This window comes from Dromiciops gliroides, chromosome 2 (assembly GCF_019393635.1).
Source record: "Dromiciops gliroides isolate mDroGli1 chromosome 2, mDroGli1.pri, whole genome shotgun sequence".
NCBI lineage: Eukaryota > Metazoa > Chordata > Mammalia > Microbiotheria > Microbiotheriidae > Dromiciops > Dromiciops gliroides.
In genome coordinates this window covers 586,130,931-586,154,879 of record NC_057862.1, presented here as the reverse complement: position 1 = coordinate 586,154,879, position 23,949 = coordinate 586,130,931, and the positions used below count along the sequence as shown (strand labels likewise).

At 33.8% G+C, this 23,949-nt stretch overlaps 1 protein-coding gene across 4 annotated transcripts in view; it reads right to left on the bottom strand.

Moving 5' to 3' along the window:
• The window catches only part of USP34 (ubiquitin specific peptidase 34), a 313,145-nt gene that overhangs the window by 111,687 nt on the left and 177,509 nt on the right, over window positions 1–23,949 (bottom strand). For all 4 annotated transcript variants that reach the window (XM_043983440.1, XM_043983444.1, XM_043983443.1 and 1 more), the window contains exons 24-33: window positions 22,758–22,857; window positions 22,448–22,607; window positions 17,378–17,504; window positions 17,137–17,284; window positions 13,157–13,257; window positions 11,562–11,771; window positions 7,728–7,853; window positions 7,216–7,338; window positions 7,009–7,092; window positions 6,421–6,507 (exon numbers count right to left, since the gene is read on the bottom strand). In XM_043983440.1, the coding sequence (XP_043839375.1) occupies window positions 6,421–6,507; window positions 7,009–7,092; window positions 7,216–7,338; window positions 7,728–7,853; window positions 11,562–11,771; window positions 13,157–13,257; window positions 17,137–17,284; window positions 17,378–17,504; window positions 22,448–22,607; window positions 22,758–22,857 (1,266 nt within the window). The remainder of the gene's footprint in view (window positions 1–6,420; window positions 6,508–7,008; window positions 7,093–7,215; window positions 7,339–7,727; window positions 7,854–11,561; window positions 11,772–13,156; window positions 13,258–17,136; window positions 17,285–17,377; window positions 17,505–22,447; window positions 22,608–22,757; window positions 22,858–23,949) is intronic.

Sequence of the window (23,949 nt, the reverse complement as noted above, 5' to 3'; positions counted from 1 at the left end):
GTGATCTCATCAGTTCCCATAGGCTAAATTATTTTCTCTATGTATATGATTTCTTTATCTACATATCTACCTCTAATCTCCGGCTCAGCTATAGTCTCTGTCTACCAACTGACTTCAGATGGGATGTCCAAAAACATTTTAAACTAAACATGTACAAAGCATAACTCATTGTCTTTGCCTCCCAAACTATCCCCTCTTCCAAAATTTCCTATTACTGTCTAGGGTACCACTATTCTTCCAGTTACCCAGACTCACAAACTCCCACCTATCTAAAGATCTGCTGCTTTTATTTCTATTTTTATAGCATTCCTGACATATGGCCCCTTCTCTCTATTCTTACTGCTACACTGATACATGCCCATATCACCTCACACTGAAATTAATACAACAGCCTTCTGTTTGGTATACTAGCTTCAAGTCTCTGCCCACTCCAATCTGTTTTGTTATTCAAATTGCCATGGTGATTTTTTAAAAGTATATATCTGACAATGTTACTCTGCTAAATGAGCAGATCCTCCAGGATCAATACAAGCTCTGTTGTTTGACATTTAACATTCTTTATCAACTAGTACTTTCTTATATTTTACTCTCCTCCATAAACACAAGAATCCAGCCACAATGGCCGATGCAAAGTTCCCTGATCATGACCTTCCAACTATCTACATATTTTATTTTTACTGGCTATTCCCCATGGCTACAAAGTTCTTCTTCAACTTTGCCTTTTCTTAGCTCAAACCCCACATTTTCTGATAGGCCTTTCAATTCCACCACCTCATAATGCTGCCTTCTCTTATTATTCCTTCCATTTATATTGTATATATCATGTAGGTATTTGCATGTTATCTCCCTCATTAGAATGTGACCTTTTCAAAGACAGAGACTGTTTTTGCCTCTCTTTATATCCCCAGTGCATGACACAGTGCTTGGCACATAGAGCGTACTTAAATAGTTGTTGACTGCTAAGACTGAATTTATAATACAAAGTTCTCATAAAAATGCAACAGCAGTAGAAATAATGACAATATCAACAGCATATAATCTACCAACCCTCAGATTTAACTTCAACAGTCAAATTGCTGATTAGAATTAGAATTAGAAATTCACAAAATAATTTTGAAAGATCAAGAACAATAAGACACTTTTAATTAAAACTGCTTCAAAGTGGGGCAGCTAGGTGGCACAGTGGATAGAGCACTGGCCCTGGAATCAGGAGTACCTGAGTTCAAATCTGGCCTCAGATGCTTGACACTTACTAGCTGTGTGACCCTGGGCAAGTCACTTAACCACAATTGCCTCATGGAAAAAAAAAAAGCTTCAAAGCAGTACAGAATATGTCTGGAAGATAATTGCACTAGAACCTTCCATATCTCACACATGTATAATACATATTCACAGAATTCTTTTTTCAGACAAAATCACTGCATCAGTCATGAAAAGTAAACTAATGTAAACTTTGTTTTCTACATAAATTAATAAAAAACACATCAAATTTCAGAAAATTCTTTTAGTTGTTTGATAGTTTAAATTCCTCATGATTCTTTCTGGCCTTATCCTACCACTAGCTAGAATTACACATGAACTTGTATTACTGGATTCAGTAGCTTCCCATCATAATTATAAGTATTGTGGCAAAAAGGTGATAAAGTATGTCATTTTTGGATAACTTAACACCAATAAAAGAAGCTAAATCTTATGATGGTGTTCAAAATGCTTAAATCCCATATATAAGAAAATCTAGATCCCATAAAATCAAAACACAACAACAAAAATTGAAACTAATTAGAAAAATGGAAAGTCTCAAAGCATGTTTTGTTAAAAATCAATAAAACTCCATAATATTGATGAAATAGAGCAAAGAAAAGCAATAGTATTAGAAGCTTTTCATGATACTGTGAGGTGAATTCTACATCTTTATATATGTAAAGAACATAATTATAATTTGATCCAAAATATAATCAAATCAGTGCTAAAATTTACAAGGTTGCATGGTATCACAAATGCCATCAGCAGAATGTTATTTATGGTTTGTCAAGCCTTCCTTTATAGAGGGCTCAAAGAATGGCAACTCTCTATTTTCCATTGGATACTCTGCTTTTCAACTCTGGAACATCATGCTTTCCCTGCCCTCCAACCTCCAATAAGCTTACCATGTGAAATCTTATCATCATAGAGATTTATCCAGCTTTGGTAATCAATACCTTCTCAGTACTTTTTGACTGAAGGGATGGAGAACAGAGAAATGCACTCCCCTCAAAGCCTTACTTTATGGAAGATTCAGAACTTTCTAGCTAAACCCTTTATTTTTCATCATCTGCTCTGCTTTTATTTTGACTACAAGAATGCCTAGGCACACCCTGGAGGTCAGCCTTTCATATTCCTTTTGTCTATTTTCTTCCTCCATTAGAGCAGAAGCTCCTTGTGGGCAGGGACTGAATTTCTTTTTCACATTTGTATCTCCAGTTCATAGCAAATTGCCTGGCACAATAGATATTTAATGTGTATTAACTATTTGCCAAGAGATTTTCGTAACACATAATAAAAAGAAATAAAGGGTTGGAAATGCCTACAGAATAATATTATCCTGTGATGGCATTTCACTACTATCAATGGAGGTGGGGAGAAAGGAGACTCGAGGGTGGAGATAAGTTTAATTACCCATTTAAGCATAAGAAAACCTAAATACTAAAGAGAATACTCCAAAGTAATATATGACTGTTGCTGTGGCAATTCAAAGGAGGAAATGTTCCTCAAATACCCACCATGAAATGCCTTAAAAAGTTCTTAAATCCGAAAATCAATCTCATTCCCTTCATTTCTGTGGTATGTGCACACTGCCCTAAATGTCAGCTTTTCTACCCTCATTCATCAGCCTCCTCCCTGGTTTCAGCTCACTCTCTGTAATGAAATGAGTCATTTCAGGAATCTAGAATCCTAGAATCCTTCTTCATAAGTATTTATTGGATGACTTTATTAATTGACAATTTCTAAAGAATCATGAGTCTGTTTCCTTTTGTTAAGGGCTAAAATTCTAGCTAGTCCGTCTAAAATATCTAATGAATGGTTGCCAATAAATTATAAGCTTTAGCAAGAGTTAGACTTTTAAGCATTTATTAAGGAGAATAAGAATTTGGTAAAGAGAGAGAGAAAGGCCTAGATTCCTATCTATTCAAGGGAGAGCACATTTCTAGCTCCCTTCTCCACCTGAGTCCCCAGGAAAGAGAGAGAATCAGAGCGCCAGGCTCCTCCCTTCTTCCTCCCACACACAGACTTCAGATGCATGTTCTTGCCCTCAAGACCTTCCTTTCATGGCGGAACTTTTTTACAGTAAGTCTCCAGCAGGTGGCGTCATTCCAATCGTTACACTTTTCCCAATTATGCTACTGCTAGAGTACACTATGGACAAAGTAGAATTATGCTTATTAATTCCACTACAAATTCATACCTCAATTGGGGTGTCCATGATTCTTAGTAATACCATTATTCACTACTGGGTGACTCTCCATCTTACTGACCATGGTAGTTGTTCTAAAGCTTACCACTTTCAAAACTTAATTCCAACTATAATACTTTCTCAATGGAGGATCCCTTTTCTGTTCCAGAATTAGACCCCAACTCATACTTTGCCATAGGTCCCACTTTACTGCTTCTAAGAATTATAATTATCCTATTATTTTAAGTCTCTTTTTTCATGTTTGTGCCTATCCTTTACATAATTTTTATGAATAACATTCCCTAGACATTACTAGTCCCTTGATCCTTGAAACAACTATTCATTTCCTTGTTTTTCTACCAAATTTCTTAAGAGTTTATATTTGCTATCCCATCAACTCCCATTTACTCAATAACACATTTAAATTTGGATTCTGACTCATCTCATTGCTCTATAAAATTGTTCTCTCAAAGATCACCAGTGATCTCTTTTTCGATTAATCCAATAACATTTCTCAGTTATCATTCTCCTAAACTTCTGTAAAGAATTTAATGCATTATGACCACCAGAAACTGTCTCTTTTTTATCCAAGTTACTACATTCTCATAATGATTTCTCAAAGCTTTATTATTTCTTCCCAGTTTTCTTTGCTGGCTTCTCTATCTTGCCCTCTACTCTGCATATGGGTATTACTCAAGGTTATGGCTTAGGATTTTTCTTTTCTTCCTATACTCTTCCCCTCTGACAATCTGATCCAATTCCATGTCTTCAAATAATATCAATGGCTTTTTGTTCGTTTTATTAGTATTTTCTTTCAATTTTGTTGCTCTCTTCTTTGATTTAATAATTTCCAGTTTGGTGTTTTATTGGGGGCTATTAATTTCTTAGTTTTCTAAGTTAATTTTTTAAAAAAATTTTTATTTAATTTTTTAATTTTCATGTCCAACTTATTGATTTTTTTCTCTGTTTGTTGGCAAAGTGTTATAAATTTTAAGTACAATAAAGAAATAAAAATTTCCCCCTAAGGGACTACCTTGTTTGCATCTCCTAAATTTTAATCATATTATCTTTAAAGAAATTATCTATTGTTTTTATGGTTTGTCTTACGTCTTTTGAATAATTTCATAGGTATAGCAAAGATGTTCTTTACTGCCACAACTATTTGGTATAATGCTAGAAACGCTACCTATAAGAATCAGACAAGAAAAAGAAATTGAGACAATAAGAAAAGACAAAGAGGAAACAAAATTATTGCATTCTGCAGATGACATGAAGTCAATTATTTAAAGAACCCTAAAAATAATCTAAAAATTAATGCAACAGTTTATAGCTTTTTGGGTTTCAAACAGCTATTTGTATGGTGGAGTGGGGACAGTATAGTGGAGCTGAAATAAAAAAAGAATTGAGTTCAGATCCCATGTCTAAATGTGTGACCAAAAGCAGATTATGAAATGTCTCTAAGATCCTTCATCTATAAAATGACATAATCATACTTGTAGAATACATTACACATTATTATTGTGGAGCTCAAATGACATGATCTATGTAATGTCTTTATAAACTTTAAAGCAATCAAGTCAAAATCTTAAGTATTACCAATATTCAAGCCTCTTAAATGATCTACATCCATCTCCTCCAATTCAACTGATATTTCCAGTTTCCTACTGACATTTATAAAACAAATGTTTCAAATAAATCAGATTTTTTCACCTTACTAACCAAACTGATTATACAAATTCAGTCACTTTATGTCAGTTACCTAAATTTTCATCATCTATAAAATGAAGGACTAGCTAGCTGATCTCTAAACCTTATGAGCTCTAATTCTAAAATCTTATGAAAATTCATTACCTTTTTCTTCTTTCTGAAGTGACCCTTCTCATATAAGACAATAAAATACTAACATTTTTTTCACTCTCCAGCTCAAAAGCTTCTGTCACAGAAAGCTCCCCTGTGCCTGGAACATGATGCCTTTGCTGACTCCCTAGCTACTAGTGCTTTTTCTCATAATTCTTTAAAATCCAGCACACTGAAAGCACTTTAAAAATGTGTGTTGAATTAACTGATCGATATCCTAATTGCCCTAAAATGACTATGTTTAATTAGCCCTAGAAAGACCATTTTCTATCTCTCTCCCATGTATTCACAAAATATCCTTTTACAAATAAAAAAAAATATCTCTTACAAAACTTACACCTTGTATCCTATACCACAGTTACTTGTAGATATCTTACATGTCCTTTGATAGCCTGTAAACTCCTAGGTAGTAAGGGTTTCATACCCCCATAGTATATAGGCATGGTACAATCTATACAGAGTGATAGTATATAAATCATATTTTAAAAGTAAAGAAAAAAATTAAGTTGTTAAATTAATTCTAATATTTTTTTTAAAAAAACAGCTTGTGTGATAAGTATTGAAAATATACCAAAGCATAAATTTACATGCTTAATGAATTTTATTTTTCACCTCTTGGCCTTAATAATATTATCTCAGTGCTGGCACTATAGTACTTGTCAAGAAATCTTGGTATCAGAAGAGATATTGAAAGATTAGTTTGTGAAAAGATCAGATAGTAAAGATAAAATCATAAAATTTTCAAAAGTACAGAAATTTAAAATGGAGCTTCAAAGTAAATTAAGGTTTCCTTAGAGATCTTCCTATTTTGTTTATTTAATTTAAAAAATTGTAATGGTCAAGAGTTTTTCTCGTCTTATGACTGTAAAGCCATAACAAAAAGAAATATGCTTGTAAAATGTGAGTTGGAAATAAGCAAATAAAACTACATCAAGATTTATATTACAAATCATACCATTTGGTTAGCTAAATGGAATAGGTATATTTCAGAACTAACATTTCTATGATTGCTAACTTGACTATAATAGCTTAGAAGAATCTTCATCCCACAACAGATTAGATAGCTAGATAGTATGTGCTGTTGACAAGGGAGTTAGCTTATGCATAGGGTTAAACAATGAATTTTCACTTACCACAGTCCAAGATTCCTGCTCTTTAGGCTCTAGAATTCCAGAATTAAAGATTTCTAATAATTGCTGAAGTCCTCCAGCAGCAACAAACTGAATGAAAATTAGAGTAATGAAAAGAAACAATAGTTACATGATGTGTTGAAAAACTGCAACTGCTAAAATTACTTGACACAAATCAGTTACAATTTAACATTTTAACATATGGGGATCTTATCTGACCTACCATGAGTATAATTTCTGGATAAAAAGATGAAGTATGACCTTAAGAATGCTTCTGCAAAAGTCATAAATAAATCCCAAAAATTAAATTAACAATATAATATAGTTCGAGGAATTAGGGTTTCCTGACATGGCGTTTCAAAGTGAAAAACAGCATGAATGCTGACCAAAGAGTCCAAGACCTGACAACTCCAAGAAGTTAGGTTCTCATAAATGATAATAGAGTAATAAAAACAATATTTTAAAAATCTTAACCTTTTACTTAATAGCTTTTAAAATGAAATTTAAAATGAAATATAGCTGTTGAAATTTATTACATTGAATTACAGATCATGTTCACTAATCACTATTAATCCAAAAAGTTAATCAAACCTTGCAGCTCCAAGTATTTTTGCTGTTTTCTATTTGATCTTCACTTGAATCATCAGAGTCTGGATAAAGATCACTGTAACTTCCCTGAACAAAGATAGGGGACTAATTACAAGCAGTATCACTTGAGACTAGAAAGTTAATGTATTATATGTGAAAATTTTTTTACTTCGCAGCTACTGACAGAAATAACAAGTGGAATGTAATTACCGTAGACTCTCTTCTAATTCTTCTGTTAGGTTTGCCCAATGCTTCAATGATTTCAAGTGCATACAACAATTTGTGAGCACTCTTTATTCTTAGAAGTTCTTTCCAATTAAGCCCATCATTACCCTTCAAATAAGATGAATAAAATGTGGTTTTCAGGTTGTTTTAAATGTAAAAAGGAAAAGGAGATGCTTAAGAAAAGCTACCAATTATCAAAGATCAAACAAACATGTCCTGAAATGGGTTACAAAAATCTATAATGACTGACTGTTAACACCAGTGACCAAACTAAAACTGAAAGAGCTAAGATTTTGACTTTTGTATTAAAATTACTTTGGAATTTTGCTGGTCTTTGCCACAAAGAAATTTTTATAACTGTATATGACACAGCCAACAATTATTTTCATATACCTAGAGAAAAAATTTAATTAAAATCCTCCAAACGGATATTTTAATAAATGATCCCATAATCAGTAATGCTTTCTTAAAATAGAGACTTGACACTATGGGCTCACCTGCTCATCTGAAATTGTTTGGAATGCCTGTAGCATGTTAGGACATGTAGGAAGAAGCATTAGCAACTCCCAAACACGTCTGGATAGATTTTCTGCATGAAGGTGAAGCTCTTCACATCTTGCACTCTAGACAAATAAAAGTAGTACAGAATGTAATGTACAGTAAAATAAAGAATGTCTTTATTAACAATTTAAACTGAATGAAATTTTAAAATGGTTTTGAGACTAGTTCTCCTATCTTGCTCAGGCTAAAAGTGTGAACAGCCACTCACAGTTCCAATACAAATATTGACTGGCATAAAAGTTTTAAATTGTTCTGCATTTTTGACGTGGGCTGGGTGGCTCCTGCTTATAAGCCCTCTACTACCAGAAGCTCACCAGATCTATTTAGTGAAGAAACCTGATCAGAATTAGCCCCACTGTAGCTCAAAACTCTGAAAGATTAGGGATTCACCAGCTTCAGTTACCCCTCCCATAGTGTGGTAAAGCGGCTTTTGAAGGACTGCCCTTTTGGGGAGGAGACCATGAGGAACAGCCATGCATAGTCAATTTTAAATCTCACAATAGCTAAGATTACAGATATATGTAATTGTTCCCAGCATATTTTAACAAGCTATTCTAAAAGAAATACTTTGTTTCAAATGTGGCATTTCTTACAGAATTTATTTTCACAAATTGAATCTGCAATAATGTTAGAGTCCTAGAAGAAAAATAAAGAAAACTACTTATTTAACTATAATGGTTCAGACAAATGTAATCATAATATATTAGATGAACTACTGGAAATTTCTCTTCAGTCTTTAACATTAAGTATCTGAGGGGGGAGTTAAAATTTACTGGAATGTATATGTACTGGTATATGTTTCTCTACCAAATTTACATAGTAGTTTAAGGTTTGTGAAGTATTTTCCTCAAAATGCACAAAAAATTCTGAAGTAGCAAAGCATCATATCTCAAATAATAACAAAAGCTCTTGAAAATGGAAGTAGACAATACTGGAAAGGCTAACTAAAGTCTGGCTAATAGTGATAATTTTTTATGGCCATATTAATTCTTTTAGGAGGTTCTGCAATGTTCCCAGACTTTAAAGAATCATTATACCATGTGCAAATAGGGGCACTGGGAGGAACTCAAAATCCAACAGGAACACCTATTCAACTTGAAATTCATCACACTAGCAAAAACCTTTGGTGAGCATGTTTCTATTTTCTGCCTAAGATCGTAATATGTCACCACATGATGGTACTTCTTTTATAACTTTTAAGGAATTCTGTATGTTTTTGAGGTATGGATGGGAGACATCTTGATGGAATAGAGCTTTGATTTCAAAAGCAGTATTTTGCTCTAACAAATGCTTTTTCACAGTAAACAAATAAGCACAGTGTAATGTTGTATTCTATATATCTTTTAGCCAATTGCATGATGGTATGGAATATGGTCAGGTCCTCCCAACTTCTGGGTCAGTGTTCTATCTTTCATATCACCCACCTGTCCATATTCCCTATTACTATAGAGGAAAACATCATCCTCCCAGTTCCTCAGGCTAGAAACTAGGAGTCATCCTGGACTCCTCCCTATCTCTCACCGCCAAATGTAATCTGTGGCCAAGGACTGTCAATTTCATCTTTGCAAAATCTCTTAAATATGCCCCCTTCTGTACTATGAATTTGACACTAACACTCAGGTACAAGCCCATATCACCCCAAAATCCTGCTGGTTGGTGTGCCTGTCTCATGTACCTCCCTACTTTAATCCATTCTCCATTTAACGACTAAACATCTTCCTAAAATGTACACCTGATCATGTTATTTCTTTGCTCAACAATCTCTAGTGGCTTCTTACTACTTTCAGAAAAAAATTAAAAATGCTTGTTTGGCATTCAGAACCCTTGATAAGGTATCCCCCTCTTATCTTTACAGTATTCTTGAACCTTACTGACCCACACATTCTCTTCATTGAAGAGACACTGGGCTCCAGAATGTTCCATGAACAAGATATCCCAACTCTCAGGACCATTTTCTCTGGCTGCCCATCATGCCTGGGACACTCTCCCTCCTCTGGCTCATTACTGACCTCCCTGTCTTCCTATAAGTACCAATTAAAATCCCACCTGCTACAAGACCTTATACTTAACCTCTCTCAATTCAAGTGCCTTCCTGCTGAAATAGAGACTATCTTTTGTCGCTTTTTGTATTCTAAGTGTTTAGCACTGCTGGCCACATAGTAGATGTTTAACAAATGTTTACTGGATGAACCAAAGGAAGAGAGAGAGAGAGAAAAAAAGGGAGAGTGAAAGGAGGTTAAAAAGAGGGATGGCGGGGGGGGGGGGGGGGGGGGGGGGGGGGCAGTGAAGGAAAGATTGAGAGAAAGAGGATAGATAAGTGGAGGGAGAAAGAAGGAAATGGGAAGAGAGGGAAATGTGGAGCAGCTGTGTGATGAGGAGGAATAAAAAGGTGGAATGGGACAGGAGGCTATAAAATAAATTAACTTACTTAGAACTAATTTTAGCAACAAAAGGTATAAAGCAGAAGAACTTTATACCATATGACCATGACAATTATGCTGGAACAAAATCTGAAAGCTATTGCTGCTTCATTAGCTCCTTATATGTGTAAGGAATCACTTTAAAAGGATTGGGAAGACCTACAGAAACCTATGTGTTCTTTAGAATTAATGTGACTATTGTATTTTATAAATTGTTATTTAAATATTTATTGCTATTATGCCCATTTTGTGCTGTAAACATTTATAATTTATAATTAATATTATATGTCAGTAAAGAATTAACTACATGTCTTCTCTACTTCTCTTAGTCTCAGGCGTTCATAACTACATAGTCCTAAATTGAAAAGCCCACACCAAAAGAAAGCTTTCAGGGCCATGAGAGTGGATAAAGAGAAGGCCAAACTGTGAGGACCAAACCTAATATATGGAGAGTTAATTGGGTGGCTTGCCAAAATATTGGGGTACTGGAAATAATGAGGAACCTCCAAGTTCAAAGCTCTCTCCCCTCTGAACTGCCTTTTTAGATATTTCTCCCAGGCCAATAAGAAAGGAACCTTACAGCCTCTTTTCCACAAACAGATCAGATTTTAATTGGGAATAAAATAAACAGCAAAGGTGAAATTAATAAAAATCAAAGATAAGGGAAGAGGGGAAAAGAAATACGGATAATCCTCCTAGCTCTAACCTAAGTCTATACAATCCACAATTCACTTCCAGTTAAGCTAATTTAAAAGAAAGCAGGGCTTTTGTGTTAACTCAACACCTGAGCATTTTATACTTTGAACAAAGCTAATTGGTTAGCATCATTCAATTCCATTGCTTGACATGACTTGGGAGTGGTCCAAATTGAAATGAAATATACAGATGACAAAAGGGAAGTCCAGTACCTAGGTGTGGTTTAATCCTACCAGTTCACAGAGCTAGACAAAAAAATCTCCATTTCTTTTGCTCTCCTGACCTTGTCCCAGACAAGGGGTGAACTTTCGGGGGCAGGAGTCCCCCACAAGAAATTCATTATTAATAATTATTTTCTCACACCTACCAATCAATGAGGGGGGGAAATCTAATATTCTTTTTATAGCATGAAATCACTGAACTTATAATTAGCTTTATTAGTAATTTTCTATGGCTCACAAGGCACTCTGTAGGTACTAATAAACTAGAAAAATTAAAAAAAGAATTCAAGCAGATCCAATACAAAGGAAACATGAGCAGCTAGTTATAGGTTTTTCTCATTTTAAAGCAATTAAAATTAAATTTAAAAAAAAGTCATTTCTCCAAATCCAAATAATTTAAAAATCTCATGAAACAAAAAACTGAATTGATCACCTCAATATCTTCCATTGTCACTTCTCCAGAAGGAGGTTTAAATGATGCAAGCATTTCTAATAAATCAAACAGAGTGGTAAGATGAGGCTCTTGTAAAAGCAAAAGCATTGGAATGTTGTCCTTCTGAGGAGGTGGGAGGCAAGAAGCTGGTAACTGAACACCTTCCCCTTTCCGTTCTCTTCTTGGTGCTCCCAGTGATACAAATACCATCTAGAAATGGAGGGGGTAGAAAGAAACATGATCATTTTTCCATTTTGTGATTGCTGTGTTTTAAAGCTGATTTTCTTTTTTTCTTTTTTTTTTTCCTTTTTTTTTACATATAAGGTATTTTATTTTTTCCATTATATGTAAAGATAGTTCTAAACTTTTGTTTATACAAGCTTTACAATTTCAGATTTTTCTCCCTCCCCTCCCTCCCCCCTCCCCTAGACAGCAGGTAATCTGATATAGGTTATATCTATATCTATATCTATATCTATATACATATACAGACACACACATATAAACACACACACATATATATATACATTAATCCTATTATAAGAGAAAAAAATCAGAGCAGTAATGCAAAACCTCAAAATAGAAGAAAAAAAAAACATTAGCACCCAAAACAAAAGAAATAGTATGGTTCAATCAACATCTATACTCCACAGTTCTTTTTTTTTTCCTTGGATTTGGAGATCCTCTTCTATCATGAGTTCCCTGGAACTCTTCTGTACCATTGCATTGGTGAGAAGAATATATAGTCCATCACAGTAGGTCAACATTCAATGTTGATGATACTGTGTACAATGTTCTTATGGTTCTGCTCATCTCACTCATCATCAGCTCATGCAAGACCCTCCAGGTTTCTCTGAACTCCTCCTGCTCATCTTTTCTTACAGCACTCCATATACTCCAATACTTATAGTATTCCATTGTATTCATATACCACAACTTGTCCAGCCATTCCCCAATTGATGGGCACCCCCTCAACTTCCAATTCCTTGCTACCACGTAAAGAGCAGCTATAAATATTTTTGTACATGTGGGTCCCTTTCCCCCTTCCATGATCTCTTTGGGAAAAAGACCCAAAAGTGGTATTGCTGGGTCAAAGGTCACAGCTTAAAGCTGATTTTCTTAAAATTTATAAATACAGTAAAGAGAAATTTTTTTTGTATGATGAAATAAACTGAATTTGTTTTGGGGGGAAAAAAAGACAGGACTAACCTTTTCTCTCATTTATAAGTATCCTACAGTACTATACTCAATAGTGTAATATAACAAAATATTATAGCTAATGTATTAATTAAATATTAATATGTTGGCTGTATCATCCATTAAAAATGTTAATGTTATTTTAATATATTTTCATAAAGGTGCCTATCTGGTGCCATTTTAGAGCTAAAAGAGAAGGTGGCTACTTTCCAGCAGTTTAAAGCCAGAGAGTTGTTTGTGACATATCAGTGTGACAATATAACATTTTTCCAGGAAGCAAATATTAAATAGGTATGATAATAAATTCAACAGAATTTACCAGAAACCATACCCCACAAAACCAGGAAAATAAAAATAGTGTACCATGAAAATTAAAAAGTCTCTTTTGCAATGAGTACCTGCATATCCTTAAATCCCAGTTCATGCAGTGTTTTTTCATCATAGTCTGTTGTTAGTTCATGCCCAGATGAAATCATTCTAACAGGTCCCATAAGACCACCTTGAAAAAAAGCAAACAATGTAAGGAACCTTTTAAAGTTTAGTTAAACTTTGGATATATTTTTAAATCATCAATTTCAAAGAGTAGTGAGAGCAAGAAACATCAAAACTATTAACAGTTAAATTTCATTAATTCTATTCCTAAAATGTAAAAGTAGAAGACAGTGTGGTAATAATGCGTTTTTGTAAATGTTCTAATATCTGAGGGCTAGCCAATTACTAAACAGCTTTCTGAAAGTACCAATATAACTAAATAAGCCTACAACTGCTTTCAGTTACAGATAGGAATCCATAAAATTTTCTTGAGTAGGGTAAGGAAGGCTGCCAGTTAGTAAATAAATTGCTCCCCATTGCCACTTCCTTCCTCTAACATCAATCTAAAGGATTAGGATATCATAACCAAAAAGGAAAACAGGTTTTACAGAGAAGACAGTAATGACTAGTAGGGAATGACAAAGAAATGAGCTCTAGAAATCACAGAAAAAGAAACAAAAGGAACAGTGCCCTGACCCTCCTCCCTGCCAAAAATTGGGTTATGTGTCCTAGGCAATTATGACAAAGAAAGAGAACCAGTATGTCATCTCTGAAGGGCATATTTGAAACTTTTAAAAATTTCTTTATACTGAAGTCAAAGGATTATTGAAAAAAAATTCATATAAGGAGTATGATGAAATATCAAGATTCTTGGCACAAAATTTTACATGTCAGATGAATAAATCCATGAAATTCTATCCATATTAGTATTAAAATCTGTGTTCTTGGCTACCAAGATCCTCAAATGCTATTCAATCCTTTGATGCCTGCATGACTTAAAATCATAATATAAAAACCAGAAGGGATATTAAAAGTTATCTAGTCTAGGTTTCTTCAATTTACAAGTAAGAACCTTATCCTGCATTGATGGTACTTATTATCTTAAACTCCTAAGCAAGTGTTCAACTACGAGTAGACCATAAAAAGTTTCTCTGCCATGGTGATTTAGTGGCAAAAAAAGGGAGAAACATAGAGAGGTTAAGGAAACACAAAGAAGTGATTAGGATCAGGACCTCTTGAAGAAGCAGCAATACTAAGATAAAAATAGTGCACTTTGCATAAAATGTTGCTTCTTTCCCACTACTTCTTCCTCTTTTTGCTTTGAGAAGAATTTAGATGCTCTATTCAACAATTTTGACCTATCCTCTTTTCTCAAAAATTTCATCTCTTGAACACGGACCAACCTAGACAAATTAGAAAAGACTTGTCATTAGAATACTGGCTAGAAAAATACCCTTTGGTCAAAGAAACTCATGAAATCATCTAAGGTGTTGGAGGGAAAATAATATGCACATTGGGGAAAAAAAGCAAATATTTTCAAGTATGACTAGAATAATTTTATGAATAATCATTACATTTTCACTTTATGCATAGAATTGTTTAAGTATAAGGCTGCATGTTACAGAGTAAAGAGTCCTAGACAGGAATCAGGGAAGACATAGGTTCTACTCTAGATCCAAGGCAACTTACAACTTCTGTTTCTTTATCTTTCAAATGAGGATAAAAATAACTGTAGTACTTACCTACTATAGCACTGCCATGAAGCTCAAATAGGATAACTACATTAACAGCATTGGATTACTACTAAGAAATGTTAATGATCTATTCTATTCTATTCAGGTATAAATGTGTTTTAGTAGACAGTATAACAACTGCTAAGGTTTCCCTGAAAAAATGAAATATGGGAAAAGAAGGGATCTGGGGTTACACTTAAATTTATAGTAGTTCTTAATATAACGTTTTGGGTAGCAATATAAAGTAAGAAGCTGAATACACATTTAATGTTACTAAGAAAAAGGGGAAAAAATCAAGACATTAACAAAACATATAAGTTTGAGTAAGGTGGGAGGGGTTTCTATTTTTAGAAACCTAGACTTTAAAACATTGCAATTCTTCACATTAATAACTAGTTAGCATTCATATAGAACTTTAAGGTTTACAGTTTTTAAATATGCTATCTAATTTGATTTTCACATCAACCTTATGAAGTAAATACAATATCTCCATTTAACAGATCACTGATGAAGATTAATTTCATCATCAGGAGGCCCCAGAGCTTTCTGCTTGGCTCTGGGCTGTTTAATGTTTTCAAACTTAGAGATGATACACCAGTAGCTTATAGATGCTATAGGAAAGTTCTTAACAAGCTAAAGCACTGGGCTTAAATCTATAAAAATTAAATCCCAGGGGGCAATTAGGTGACACAGTGGATAAAACACCGGCCCTAGATTCAGGAGGACCTGAGTTCAAATCCAGCCTCAGACAATTGACACTTACTAGCTGTGTGACCCTGAGCAAGTTACTTAACCCTCACTGCCCCACCCCCATATTAAATCCCACTAGGACAAATGTAAAGTATGAAATTTGGTTCAGTAAATCAATTTTAAAAGTACAAGATGGAGAAGGCTTAGAAGAAAGCAGATCTGGGGATTTTAATGAACTTCATGTTTAATATGAATAGCAGCATGATCTGGGAACAAAAAGTTCATGTGATCTTGGGATATGGTAAGAGAGGCATTTTCTTATTGAATCGTTTTAGTTGTGATTCCATTTGGGTTTTTTGGGGTAAAGATACTGGAGTGGTTTGCCATTTCCTTTTTATAGAAGAGGAAATTGAGGCAAAAAAGGTTAAGTGACTTCATCAAAGTCACACAAAGTCTGAGGTCAGGTTTCAACTCTATCCACTGTACCACCTAGATGCCACAGGTTTCAAGATAGGGATTTTCACTTTCTTATTCCTAGAAACTATGCCTATGTGCTCTGTCCTGTCCAAACCACATGTAAAGAACTATATTCCTATTTGCATAGTACCAACTGGCAGCAGAGGTCCTTAAAAACTCTAAATTGTTTTTTCTCACAGTAATGTTTAGAAATATAATGAATAGTTTCCCAAAAAAGCTCTAATTTTTAAAAATGGAGAAAAAAAATACTTTTCATTTTGACATGGAATTAATGATTTCAATTCTATAAAAGATGCATTAGAAACTTTTCAAGGAACTGAGGGAAAAATAAAATATAATAAACTATACGAAGATACCACAAAACTGTGGGTATCATCTACTGCATAAAAAACAACACTATATGGTATTCTTAGTGAAGAGCTTTCTCTTATCTTTACTCCTAAATCAAATGGATTTCTTTGACAATTATTATAAAAGTATTTGGTCACCTCCTCTTCTTTCCTGCCCTTGTAGAAGGAATCTTTAGCATTCTAATAACTAGTCCTACCAGTTGCATTCCAAGTATTTCTCCAGAACATCCCTCCATTTCCTCCATGGAAGGATTACTTCTCTCTCTCTCTCTCTTTTTTTTTTGGTGGGACAATGAGGGTTAAGTGACTTGCCCAGGGTCACACAGCTAGGAAGCGTCAAGTGTCTGAGGTCGGATTTGAACTCAGGTCCTCCTGAATCCAGGGCTGGTGTTTTATCCACTGTGCCACCTAGCTGCCCCAGGATTACTTCTCTTAATATCACTTTTAAATTGCAGCACTGTCTCTTTCCTGTGAAAGGTTTTACTTAGATAATATAAATAAATCCTATTGATTGCCTGTATATTCCACATGAGCCAAAAAAAAAAAAAAAAAAACGATAAAAAATAAACAAAACTGTATCCTATGAAGCTGAAGCTGCTTCTAGCAAGTACTTCTTCTATGGTTAACTAAGAAACTGGTTTTGCTTTCATGTTGGCTATTTACTTTATTTGACCTATAGACTTTCAAAAAGGGTATTTGGAAATTCTGCCTGGGCCCCCTTCGGGAAGCACAGCTGAGCAGTACCCTAAAAGGTGACCAGTCCATTAGTTTTGAGAGAAGAAAAATGAGACTATGATCATCAGAACTGCCACTTACCAGGAAATTCTCCCTTTCTGCTGCTTTGACCAAACTCCTGAAGCTGTGCTTGTTGACTTAACTGCTCTTTTTGTAAATTTTCATACCAGTGAGTTACTTCTGCCCTAAGATCTGCTACCTGGTCACTAGGATACATTTCAATAGTCATCTGAAATATAAAATATGACCAATTAAAAAATATGAAAGAACAAACATTTACATGTGAAAATAGTACTAATTTAGGAATCAAATGTGTGATTACCTTGTCAGGAAGGCCAGCTGGCTGACATACAATTCTTAGTGGTAATGACTGTTTGTCACTAAGTGCTTTTAAATGACTACTAATGCCAGTCCCTTCAATTTGCCACTGTCGTAAATGATAAGCAAACCTAAAACAGATTTTTAAAACCATATCAAATATTAGTTCTATTTTGATGTTATATGAAAATTCCTAAAATTGAAAAAAATGAGGGGCATTTTTTAAAAATCTTCCAGAGTTGTGAGAATGAGACCAAATATGTAATGTTTTGTGAACCTTAAAGTGCTATATAAATGGCAGCTATTATTAAATATACTCTAGTTTAGCCTATACCAATGTTTAATCAAAATTAAATTTAAATTCTGATTTTCAATCTCAAACTTACATGTAATGAATTAAATATATATAAGAAAATTATGCATATTTACATGTATACACGTAGATAGTTCAAGGTCCCAACAATGTATATATCTTTTAGAGATAAACTATTTTTTAAAAAATCTCAATTTTTAAAAAATAGGTCAGCCAGTAATTAAAATTCTATATAATGTCATTGTTGCATATCTGTTGTAGATGAAGTCTTTTGTGAGATGTCTAATTCATCTTCATGGGTAGAAGAATTTTTGAGAAAAAGGTCTACCTTTACTTTCTATTAACATAAAATACAAAGCATACCCCATGGTGCTATGTGTATCTGATAATTAAATGTACAAAACAACTGTCAGGGAAATTTTAATTAGTTACAGCAGTTCATATTTATATCCACTTCCAGATACTCCTTTTGCTGCCATCATTCAAGAACCTCTCCTTACCTCATGTTCACACTATTCAAATGTATCATCTAATCAAGATTCCTTTAGTGGATATTTTTACCCCTTTTTAAAGCAGCTCAGGAACTGGCTTACCATCTTCTCCAACTTATCCCCTGTCCTTATATTAAGGGATTTGATGGCATCTCAAATACCCTAATAATTACCAGTTCCTGAAACTTCTCAAATCCCATGCCCTATTCCCTAATTTGACATCAGGTATAAAGTTGATTACATTCTTCCTGAATTAAACAGAAATGATCTATTTAGCATTCAAAGTCCTTCATTAGATACTCCTCTCCACTCCCTACCTTATTTGTTTTTTTCATACCTTTACACCTTGCCACTTTGCACTACATACCCCCTGCTATACTTCTCCCCGGTACTCTGTGATCTAATTACACTGGCCTCCCTGTTATTCCTCCAATAAGACACTCCATCTCACAGCTCCAGGTATTTTCACTGGCTATCACTTCCATATCTGGATTTCTCTCAAGTCCTAGCTAAAGTCCCACCTTCCAAGGGAAGACTTCCCAATATCTCTTGATTCTCTTATCTTTCTTCTGTTGATTATTTCCTATTTATCTTACATGTAGTTTGTGCAAGCTGTTTGCATGTCGTCTCCACTATTAGATTATAAACTCTGCAAGGGCTTTGTTTTCCTTTCTTGAGCCCAAGTGCTCATCCCAGTGCCTGGGCACAAAACAGGCATTTAATAAATATTTATTGACTGTCATCACCCACATGTGTTCTACTTAAATGATCAAAAGCTTTGAAATCCCATTAGATCATAATTTATCATTTCATTTGTCCCTATGCCTTACACCTTTATTAGTTTATCCTCCTCCTCATCCTATCCAATCCCTCTATCACTCAGTTTTTCTTCAAAACATCACTCGTACTGTAATATCACTTTCCAATCTCTACCTAATGATGATGTTTTCTCAAGCCTCAGGCTTCTTGATCTTTAAGCAATATCTGATACGAATGTCTCTTGTTTCTCCCAACTGACCTGTAATTTCTGCTGGTTCTTCAATTATAACACATCTTATAAACACGGGCATACTAAGAGGCTCAGTCTTGGGTCCCTTTTGAATCTTTCTATATTCTAGAATTCACTTGGTATTCAAACCAGCTACCATAGGTTTAATTATTGTATCAAGTCAAATGATTCCAAATCAAAAATATATCCAGCATTAGTCTTTTTCCAGAGTTTTAGTCACATAACTCTAACGGCCTCCTGGATATCTCAAACTACCTATCTTTTAGACACCTCAAACACATGTTAGAAAAAAAAAAGTTCTCATTATATTCATCCCTTCTACATCCACCCTTACTCCTAAATGTCACTGTTTTCTTTAAAGTCATCAGCAACCTCCTAGTCACAAAGGCTTGCAACTTCAGAACTGCCCTTAAATACTTACTCTTTCAGTCAATGTGACTTGCCAAATCTCATCATTTCAACCTCCCCCACCACATCTCATACCGGTCCTTTTCTATCTATTCAGTCACCACTCTCACCCACTACTGAAAAGTCTTCTAATTAGTCTCCATGCCAGAATTACCTCCTCTCTTGAATCTATTATAAATTCAATTGTGAAGTAGTTTTCCAACAGTACATATATTACATTAGTTACTCCTTTACTTTAAAAATTACAATAGATCCCTATTACCACTAGAATCAAATATTAGTCCTCTGTTTATCTGTAAAAGCCCTTTATAACCTGGTCCCAACAAACCTTTCTAACCATGGTTATACATTATCTCGAATTCTTACACTCTTCAGTCCAGGAAAATAGATTAAAAAAAACAAACTATTGGGGCAGCTAGGTGGCACAGTGGATAAAGCACTGGCTCTGGATTCAGGAGTACCCGAGTTCAAATTTGGCCTCAGACACTTGACACTTACTAGCTGTGTGACCCTGGGCACCCATTGCCCCACCAAAAACAAAACAAAACAAAAAAAAATATTAATCACACAGAACATTTTATTTGCTGATATTCTACATGTGAACAAGCTCCTCCCCATGCTCTTCCTTTTCACCTTTAAATATATTGTTCTTTCAAAACATTGCTCAAGTATCACTTTCTACATGAAATCTTTTCTGATTTGCTACTCCCCTAAAAATTTACATTGTATTTATTTGTATGATTTTAAATACATTTATTAATATGCTCTCCTTCCTCAATAAAATGTAAGTTTTTTGAAGGCACAGGCTATTTCACTTTTCTTTGTGTCCTCAGTATCTAATACAATACGTGACAAAGTGAGCGCTTGATACCTGCTCAATGAGAACTTGAAATTCAGTATTTTATACTCACTATAAGCCAGTGGCATCAAACTCACAGGGCCCAATGCAACCTGAATTAGATTCAAATATAACTGGGAAATGTTTAAGCAAATTAAAAATAAAATAGAAAAACACATCATTGATGTTAATTTGCAATTTTCTAAGTCAATATGCAGCCCACAGAGATCCATTTCTATTTGATTTTGACACCACTACTATAGGTCATGTTCTTTTTTTATGTTTTGTAGGATAAACAATGTAACAAATGGAAATAAAACTAAATGGAAATTACCCTAAGTTTTGCTGTCAATTATTATGCATTCTTATTTAAGAAATCTATACATAAAATAACTTCATTATCTTATTGCAGTGGAATGTGAATGATGATAGTCCTCAAAGTAAGTGGCACTTTCCAGTTATGATACCATTTTAATCACTCTAACAATGTCAATTATATGAAATAACATCTCATGGCATGTCTTTTAAAAGGAAATACTTAATTGTTTCCAAAATAATGAAGTCATAAGTTTCACAGAATATAAAATTTAAATTAAAAGGGGCTACGAAGATAAAAGATTTAAAACTGAAAGGGACACTAGAAGTTATTTAATTCTATTTTTCTACCCCTTCCCAAATCACATATTATATTAGCTCTATAAGTGTGACAAAATGTATCGTAAATATCTAGGTGACTAAAGTGAACAATTTCATGAACAAATTAGAAGGTAACCACTGAACACTTGTACAAAGAGTAATTTAATAAAACTATGGAATTACAGTCAATATTGTTTTATAGAAAAATGTTTTTAAACTCTGTTAAAACATTACGAGGCAATGGGATATCTATTAGAATCAGTTCCTTTAAAAAAGAATTAAACTTCTTATTGTATTGGAACTTGTCATTTACTATAGGTTCCTCAAGGTAACTCAATAACTCTTTCTCCCCAGAACTAATTTCCAATACCTTCTCATTTACTCAAGTAAAACTGTTCAGCAACTGGCACATTTTTTTTTGTACTTTTTAATTTATTTTTTTAATATTTCCCAGTTACTTTTTTTTTTAAGTGAGGCAATTGGGGTTAAGTGACTTGCCCAGGGTCACACAGCTAGTGTTAAGTGTCTGAGGCCGGATTTGAACTCAGGTACTCCTGACTCCAGAGCCGGTGCTTTGTACCATCTAGCTGCCCCAACTGGCATATTTTTAAAAAGAGAAAATCTAGAAGCATGAAAATGTTTAATACTTTTAATACACTAAACTTTAAGTCTGGGCTGGTTGGAAGAAATCATTCTTAATGGCTTTGAATGTTGTTAATGTTATTTTTAGTAGATTTTTACATTTATTCATAATCAGTTTAAAAATTACATTTGTTAATAAAAGCACTCTCTTTACCTTTCCTTTTATTTAATATTTTCATAAATGTTAATATATTTTATTTCGGTACTGAATACAATGAAAACCTAAATTATTTATAAAGACACTGAATAGCAATGAATATTTTCTTCATATTTCTATAGAGAACTGAAATGTAAAAAGAAAACACTATCATCAATTTTAGGAGGAAAAAAATCAAAGGCAACCAGCCAGTATACTTTCTTGGCATAGTGTGGGTATACTGAATTAGGCTGGTAAAGACATATTCAAATATTTCCCTGCAACTAGATTTTTCCCCCTCATCCCTCTTCTCACTTTTAGAGGCAATTTAAATTGAAACTTTTTGAAGAATGAAAATTGCCTGCAAAGTTTATAACTGGAATAAAGAACTTTTTATGTTTATTCATTATTAAAAGTTTTACAAAATTTTTTAAAATCTTGAATTCCATAAATAAGAACACAGGAGTTTAAAGGTTCAGAGTGGTAATGTAGGCAGTAAACATTAGACGTAGAATTTCCTAATATAGTAATGTTTTACGTAATTGTACATGTAAATATAAGGAAAAAAGAAATTAGATGAAATGTGTTACTGAAAAATTACCTTCTTCTAAATGCTTCAAGATGTGTCTTCAGCATAAGAAGTCCTCTTTCAATAATGGTAAGACTTGAGTGTGACTCTTGTTCAAGATTGCTAGAGGCTATCATAAGGCTTTCCATACACTTACTAATAAATTCTTGTTCTTTCTCCAAACCTGTTTTACCTGAAACCAGATTTTTTAAAAGCAAAAATGTGAATTGAAAAAGACTTGTGTATACTTTCAAGGCAATGAAAAATTGCCAAATACAAAAAATAGTACAAAGATTTCCACTTCATTTTAGACAGTATTACAAATATAGCTTTAATTTCTTACCATTAATATAATAGGAGTTGATATACTGAATAGCTGCCCGACTAACATCACCAGACTGTGCTCTTAAAGCAATGCCCCAGAATTGGTCCATACCACATAGCTAGAGAGAAAAATGCAACATGTTTGTCAAACTACTGACAATAAAATAAAAGCACATGGCATTAAAAATATTAATACTTTATCAAGTGATCAATTATGGTCTAGTAGTTGTAAATAATGCCTGTGACAGATCCTAATGATTAAAGATGTTTAAGTTCAAGTTATACAAAGTTTTTTATATCTGATAAAATTCTAGCTGAGTTTAATCCAAGGATACGGATATGAAACGTGGTAATTTTACCTATTCAGTTTGGTCTGGCTGGAAACAACCCAGTGCACATAGTTGTAATCTAATAGTGGTTTAGCCAATAAATACTGTAGAAAGCCTTATATTCTGTCACATACAGAAGTTTTTAAAAACTGTAATATTTACTTTAACGTAACCCCAAAACTAACTACCATGTTAAGCCTTCAATCAACTCAATGTGGGTACTTCGTCAACTACATAGAGCTCTGATAACTATCAATTAGCCCTGGACTAGGAAAAACAAAATGAAATTGTAGCTAGACAGTCTTAAAAGTTCAAAAACCTAAAGTGATGTAGAACACCAAAGTCTATAAAAGAAATCAAAACCGTTGCGAATCAATTTTATTATATAATGAGATTTCTATAAAAGCAGGTCATTATTTAATGACAGGTCAGGGACTTGCCCTGGGCAAAACAAGATAATAGATATAAATTTGACAACCACCCTGACTTCTTTAGGATAAGTGACAGGACCCATGGAATCTGGGGAGTTGATCTGCATAAATATCTGAAGCTGGCTAAAGTTCATAACCTTGGAATCCAAATAGCCACTTTAGACTAGAATAATTTGTTTAGATTTAGCAAGTATTTACCATGAAATAACCTGGATACAACAAGATCCCAATGAAATTGCAGCAGCAAAATGAAATAAAGTTGAAAGATTATCCAGGTATTAAAATCATGTTTTGTATACATCTTTCATCAACAAATCAGGATTTTCTATGTCTCTTGACAAAATATGTTTTAGTGCCATCTTTTGTTAGTCCTATGTTCTTGAAGAAGACTGTAACATCAGAGTAATGTCATGACTTGCACTTAATAAGACTTAAATTAAATGAGGGAGGG